The 6989-nt window shown below is 42.9% G+C and overlaps 1 protein-coding gene across 1 annotated transcript in view; it reads right to left on the bottom strand.

Annotated features, from left to right (window-relative positions):
- Nucleotides 1-712: 712 nt before the first annotated feature.
- The window catches only part of tshz1 (teashirt zinc finger homeobox 1), a 39896-nt gene continuing 33619 nt past the window's right edge, over nucleotides 713-6989 (bottom strand). The window contains exon 3 of the mRNA XM_088929258.1: nucleotides 713-5097. Coding sequence (XP_088785384.1) covers nucleotides 1907-5097 — 3191 coding nt within the window. The 3' untranslated portion in view covers nucleotides 713-1906. The remainder of the gene's footprint in view (nucleotides 5098-6989) is intronic.

Here is a 6989-nt window from a genome sequence, read left to right as displayed (position 1 = left end):
CTACTACATTTTTGCACGTGGTTTCTCCCTACCAGGCAGTAATAATGGAAATCTGATAGACTGTTGAACACACCTTTATTATGCTTTCTAGCATAATGAGAGCCAGAGATAGGGACATCCTCTCTCATAGTATGGTGTCTAAAGAAAGTGTTTTTCCCAGTAATCAGAGTGATACATTGTCTTAATTTCTTTTCAGAACAGTGATACTAGGATTGTTTTAGTATATACTGTTTAATTAAAAATTCTCCTTTACAATGATGACCCAGAAAACCTTTTATATAGCAAGGGATTTACTGTACAGTACTGAGGGACAGTCCAGTCAATTTCAATAGCTTGCTCGAGAGTACAATAGCGGCAAATCCAGGATTTGATCCCAAAACCCTGTGTTTTGGAATCTAGTCCCCAAAGGTGACCAAAAGGTACCGTGTTATTCAGCATAGCTATTGCAAGATAGAAGAGGCAGAAGAGAAATTTGTTTCATTTTATGCACTTGCTAGTGCAGGTGATGAACAAAAAGCAACACCCCTGGCTAAGAAAAGGCTTTCTGTATCAGGCGCTGTCTGATATGTGCCCTGCCTGTAAACATACCCAAAAAGGATTCACTTCTTTTTAAAACTCTACCCCACTGCAGTGAAAAGCACAGGGTTCCAACCTTCATGATTTAAAAAAATATTTTACATTGAAAATAAGAAAACAATGACTGTTAACCAAGAACTGTTTTAGGGTTTATTTTACAATTGAGAAAAAAAAAACATCAGGTTTTTTGTGCGAGCCAATTTTTTTTTACATAATTCATGATAAAACATTGAAATGTATAATTCATTGTGCATTGCTTATTGTCACGTAATAACATGCACCCAAACAGATGCACGCATAGTTATTTTGTAAACCAAGCTGGAGGAACTAGATTTTATTTTTAAAAAAAAACAACAAAAAACATGGCTCTACAGTATATATATACAGAATTTGTTTTTGTTTTTCATATATAAAATGACAATATAAAAGTTAAAGAATGCACACAGTCTGAAAGTACAAAGAAAGTTGAACTGTTGCAATGGCAAGATATGTAGTTTTATACACTGTTGCTGAATTTACATGGAATTATTTTTTTGACAAGTTGAAATTTAAGCTGCACACTATATAAAGATAAACTTTTACCAAAGCTTATATTTGTAAATTACTATAAATTGATATTTTACAAGGAAGAGAAATCTTGAATGTTGTAAAACAAACCTGCACACTTCTACTTTTTTTTTTTGCCAAAAGCTGCAATTTATTTCCCCTCTGTTTGCCTACGGATTAAATTATTTTTTATTGTACACTTACAAAGGTGACTTGCAGATGCCTTCAGAACTGAAGATTTTATTTAGACCATTGAGAAGCAATCCTTTGAAGAATTCAAAGTCAAAAAGTAAGTGATCATTATAATCAATCTGAATTTGCGCAATGCAGAAAAAATAAAAATACTGGTATTCTTTATAAAATAAAGTTTTACACTTTTCTTAAGGTGCAGAAATGCTACTTCAGTCTCGAAAAGGGCTCACCCATTCCTTTTTGTTTTACTTTAGCATCTTCATATCAATTAGGATTTGACATACTGTAGGTTTCGCATTGTGGCCACAGCTGTGGCCTGAAGAGAAACAGTAGTTGTATTTTTTATTTGTTGAAGAGCAAAAACAGAATGAAAACAAGTGTTAATCCTTGATTCACAAAAAGACATGCACAGGTCAGACAAATAGCATATAAATACATTACAAAATAAGTGTTAGAAAAGACATGGTCCAGTTAGGCAGTTTTACACATAAGTAAGACTGATTTCGAAGGCTCAGGTCAGGCCTAGTGCAGTACTGTGATTAGATTTAGTGCAATGATTCTCTGGTCAGTTACACAGCTGCTCACCTGGACTTTACTGCTTCTCTAGCTTCTCTAGTTCAGAGACGTACACCAGATGGTCCTCTGGTGACTTGCCATGAGTTTTGCTAAGGTGCAGTTTGACTGCGTGCTTGCTGGCGAAAGTTCGATTGCACAGCTTGCACTGGAAAAGGGAGCTGGAGTCATCCTCCGCCAGCCCGAGTGTGCCGAACGTCTTGTCGGTTATCACCTTTGAGACAGCCTGCTGCTCCCGTATGTGATCTATCGAGAGCTTAGACAGGTCCTTCAAGCTGAAGCCTAAATGAGATTCTAAGTGGTTAATGTAGGTAGAGGGAGTCCTGAACTGAGAGGCACAGTCATTACAAAGGAACACTGGCTGGCCTGAATCTATGTTCTTGAGGAATTTGGTTCCACCTGTCCGCCTCAGCTGGTACTTCACGTTGGCCAGCCAGTGGCTGATGGTGGTCATGGACAGACCTGTGAACTTGCATATGTGCACCCGTTCCTGTGGGCCGAGGTCAGTCATGATGTATTTCCCCTCAGGGGTTTCCCTCAGACTGGAGGCAAACTGAGCCTGCAGAATTAGGAGATGCTGGGGGTTCCAGTTCGACTGCCGGCCCTTTCGCTTCTGCACTGGGGACAGCTCCTCCAAGGTGTCCTCAAATGTGCTGCCATCGGCATCCGACTTCTCCGAAACGGACGAGGGCGTTGACGACTTGGGAGTCAGGCGCCCTGTGAGGTTTTTTACCATGTCGGAGATGTCCATCAGCGCATTCTCCCTCAGCGGAGATGAAACGGATTCTGACAAAGTGGACATGATGGGTCTGCTGCTGCTGTTGTTGGCGGTGTTGTTGGCGGTGGTGGTATGGGTATTGCCATTGCTGTTTTTGGATTTTGTCAAGTCCATAGGCTGGTCATTATTTTCATAGTAATACCTGTTGATGGACTCTGCTTGCTTGACCTGAGTTGGGGGGTATATTGGCTTCTCTAACATGCTGTTACTAATTTTATACAACATTGCCAAGGGGTCCAAGACGGGGCTTACCGGCTTTGATGCTTTGCCTAAATGAGTGTTCATAATAGATTGCAATGCGCTAAGAGGGTTAACGAAAGGCTGTTCTGGTGAGTGGTCAGTAATGATTCCCAAAGTGTTACAACCATTGCTGACTGGTGGTTTGAGAGCATCTGTACCATTTTTGATGTGATTTTCCTCCTTCTGCATCTTCGCAAGCTCTGCTTCCACAACACTGTTTTTCTTTGCTGCCTTGCAGCTGAGGTCGTCAGGCTTGGGAGAATCTTTGTTCTCTTTGGAGGTGGGGGATGATGGCTTCACCAGGGCCGGCTTGCATTTTTCCACAGGCCTCTCCTCCTTCTTCACATTGATTTTACCCGTCACTTTCTCCACCAGCTCCTCCATGGCTGAGACATTGCTTTTGTGGACAGGGGGAGAGGTGCTCCCAGGGGAATGGATCACTGTAGACGACTGATCAGATGACAGCGTTTGTGTTTTTATACTGTTGGTGTAGGATGGCTGCACTTGGACGCTCTGTACATTGGGCAGGGCTGATTTCACTGACCCCTGCAGCTGGTAAGCAGCATGGATGCTGGGATATCCACCCCAGGTTGGCGTTCCATTCTGGGCTTTGCTGATCGCGCTGGAGACTGTGTTTTCCAGGGATTTAAGGATGTCTATCCCCCCTTTGGGAGTCTCTTCTAAATCTTCTTCTCTGAGATACTTGTATGGCGTGTTTGTCTCAGTTTTCTCACCCGGATCTTCTTTTTCCTCTTTAATTTTCTTCTCTGGTTCGGTGACCTCCATCTTGTCCTCTTCCATGTCTTTTTTCTCCTCAGAACCGGAAGAATGAGCCGGGGATCCTGGTTGGGACTTGATATTGGACACGGGCAGCCTTGTAGTGGTGGGTGGCAGAGGGATGGATTGAATCTTCTCTTCCACCACTGGGTCGAAGACCAGCTGCTTCCCCTTTTTTGAAGCCGAGTTGGTCACTTTAAGAAAATGTCCTGTGACCATCATGTGAGCTGTCAACTGCTGAAGAGTGTCATGGGAACTGCCACATTCCATGCACTTCAGAATTTGGGCCTTGCGGGCTTCAAACTGCCAAGTGTAGCTGGCTCCATTCTGATAGCCGTAGCGGTTGTTTGGTGTCACATATGGGTTAGCGGTTTTCTGGTCTTTCGTTGGCTCACCCATGGGAACACCAGGTGTGCTACTTATAGACTCTGGAGAACAGGGAGAGACCAAGTCCTGAAGTGCTCGTTTTTTGGTAGAGGGAACCAGCTTGGAGGCTAGAGCTGGCACGGGTTCTTTAAGAGGCACTTTCTGGTAATGCTTGGTTTTGATCATGTGGACACTCAGGTCTTGCAAGGACTCAAAGGAGTGCCCACAGTACATACACTTGAGCACTTTCTGCGCATCCTCTTTCCCTTCCATCTCCATCAAGGAGCGTTTCCTGGGCTTCGACCACTTCTTGCTGCTGTCCTCCTCTTTGTCTTTGTTGTCGTCCCTATAGTGTCCCGTCTCGTTCATGTGCACCGTGAGGCCCACAAGTGTATCGTAAGCTGCGCTGCAGTCCTTGCAGCGGAACTTACTGGCGCCAGTGAACACTGAGCCATACAACTTGCTGTTCTGCCTGTAGAGCTGCACTGTACTAAACAGGCTGGGCTCCGGCAGGAGGCTGTAAGGGGTCTGCTGCAAGGTTTTAGCCAGCGCAGCTTGATGCCAGTCATAAGCTATCCCTCCTCCATTGGTCGTGCTGTTGCTTGTGGTGTTGTTGCTACCGTTATGGCTGCTCCCATTGCTACTGGTGCTGGCACTCACAGGCTTGGTTTTCATTATATCCCTGGCAATGCTGGACCAGGAGGAATCCGAGATCAAGTTTGCATAGACGGCTTTCATCTGTGCCAGGCTGTCCTGTGTGGACAGACCATTGTCAGAGCCAGCAGCCTCTTCCTTCTCCTGGCCGTCTCTCGAGGAAGTGCTCTTGAAGTCTGCCAGCCTGTCGCTGGTGTCGCTGAGGGGTGACGCATACCCTGCATCCTGATTGGTTGCAGTGCTGAGGGGGGAGTTCTGATAGCTGGGGGCATCTTTGCTCTCCTCCTCCTCGGTGCACAGAAACTCGTTGTCCTGGGCATCTAGGGACAGCCCATCGTCCTGCAGGTTGTCTTCATCAGCCTCTGCGGCCTTGAGCTCCTCCTCTGGCACGTAAGCTGAAAAACAAGAATAGACGAGGCTGCTGTTAGAGTATGTGCAATAGTTTTTCAGGCCTAGAAGTCATTGGTCTGGAACTGTGAATGTTTTGCGTGAAGCAACTAATGATTCCTTGGAACTTTTGTCAATAGTCCAGGCAGGGGACATACATTTACAATTAGAGAGTTGAAATATCCATATCCTGACTATGACAGAAAATACCCTTCACTGAACTGAAAAAGAAAGATATAATAAAAGTCAGCAAGAATAAATGGTTAGCTGTAGCAGTAGTTACAATATGCTGGTGTCTGTGGTAATAAAAGAGAAAACCAGCCAAGACTTTTTCTAAAGACACTTAAGATTTCTCAATTGTACTACACAAATCTGTCTTTTTTGTACATCGTAGAAATATTACTAAGAATGCAAACAGATACGCGCATGAAGGAGGAACTACAATAAGAATGAATGTATATACCTACTGATCCATCTGGTTGTATTGTCAGATTAAATTCAAGAGGTAAACTAGTTATACACATGGACACAGTAAATGCAAGTGCAATATGGTTCTAAAGTGGTTAAATGGATGGAATCAATAATAAATTAGGCTCCACCTAACCGCCATACAATATTCATGAAAACTGGTGCTTTTTACAAACCCCTTCCACACCACTAGCCTCTTAAACGAATCAAACTATCCAGCAACTTGTGTTGTAAAAAAAAAACAACTTTACTAACAGAGACACTAGCAGCTCGTTATGCCCTTCTCAAACAAGAATCAGCAAATTCTGCCAATCAGTAAAAAACATTCGCATTGGTGATTCTCTTTAATTTCCCTTGATACCCAAGGGCTGTTTGACCAGAGAGGATCTTCCAAGAGCAGATGCCAGTTAACGGATTTAACTCAGGGCAAGTAACAGAAAACACTGATTAGGCCTGCATGTACGCATTCCAACATAATAAATAAGCACAGACAAAGAGGAAAAGCACGAGTGAGGAATTATATTAGAATACATTTAATGACGCTTACAAACAGCCTGTATTTTCCTTGTGAGAAATGCTTTGAAAAACTAGAAAGTGTTAAAAAAGGAGCAAGTCCGCTGTTTCTGATAACACTGTCACAATGTTGTCTGTAAACTTCCCAGATACTACAAACATACAACACTGACAGACTGGCCCTTAAAATGCTGTATGAAACCATTAATCCTCCTGTGGAATTACTGTCCACAGACACCTGGGGACTGAAACTGGGTGGATCATTTTCTGTTTTGACTGGATTTAGATGTAGAGGTATTTGTTATCTTTTGTTAGTAAATGAATAATGAGAGGTAAAAACATGGAAGTCAGAAATATTTATGATTTAGCAATAATAACTGCTTGTAAATATGCTTTTATACCCTAGTATACTACAACTGCATTACTGCAAGTATACACAAATTGCTGTTTTATAAGCATTTTTTAAAACAGTTGACCTAAAAACAAATTAGACACTATTCATCGTTCCAGATCCAAAGGTTTTGTGACAAACAGTAGAAAAAGAAGGCAAATTCTACATGTTCTCTGTACTTTCTGAAATCCATTCTGAGCCATACAGGGTGAAGAATGCAATGTGACCTTATTTTTAGATTTTGGCAGCTCCTGTTGTGTTCCTTTCACCCTGATGCAATCTAAGCTTTCTCAGAAAAAACATGCACAGGTATTGGGCTTTGTGCAATGCTCACAAGGAACCACAAAGAAGAGGCAAGGAGGAAAAAATGACCATCGTCACAGCAACAGAGCCTGGAACTGGCCTTCCCTGTGTAATACATCATTACAACCCCTTCTGTAACAAGGCACAAGTGGAAACTGTGCAAGTGCATTTAAAACTGAGAACAAAAGGCGGGTCTTTACCCAAAGGGTTGCGGGAGTATGGAAC

Source organism: Atractosteus spatula, chromosome 12 (genome assembly GCF_055471065.1).
Source record: "Atractosteus spatula isolate fAtrSpa1 chromosome 12, fAtrSpa1.hap1, whole genome shotgun sequence".
In the NCBI taxonomy this organism is placed as follows: Eukaryota; Metazoa; Chordata; class Actinopteri; order Semionotiformes; family Lepisosteidae; genus Atractosteus; species Atractosteus spatula.
The sequence above is the reverse complement of the archived record's forward strand: the minus strand, read 5'-3'. Positions and strand labels throughout refer to the sequence as shown.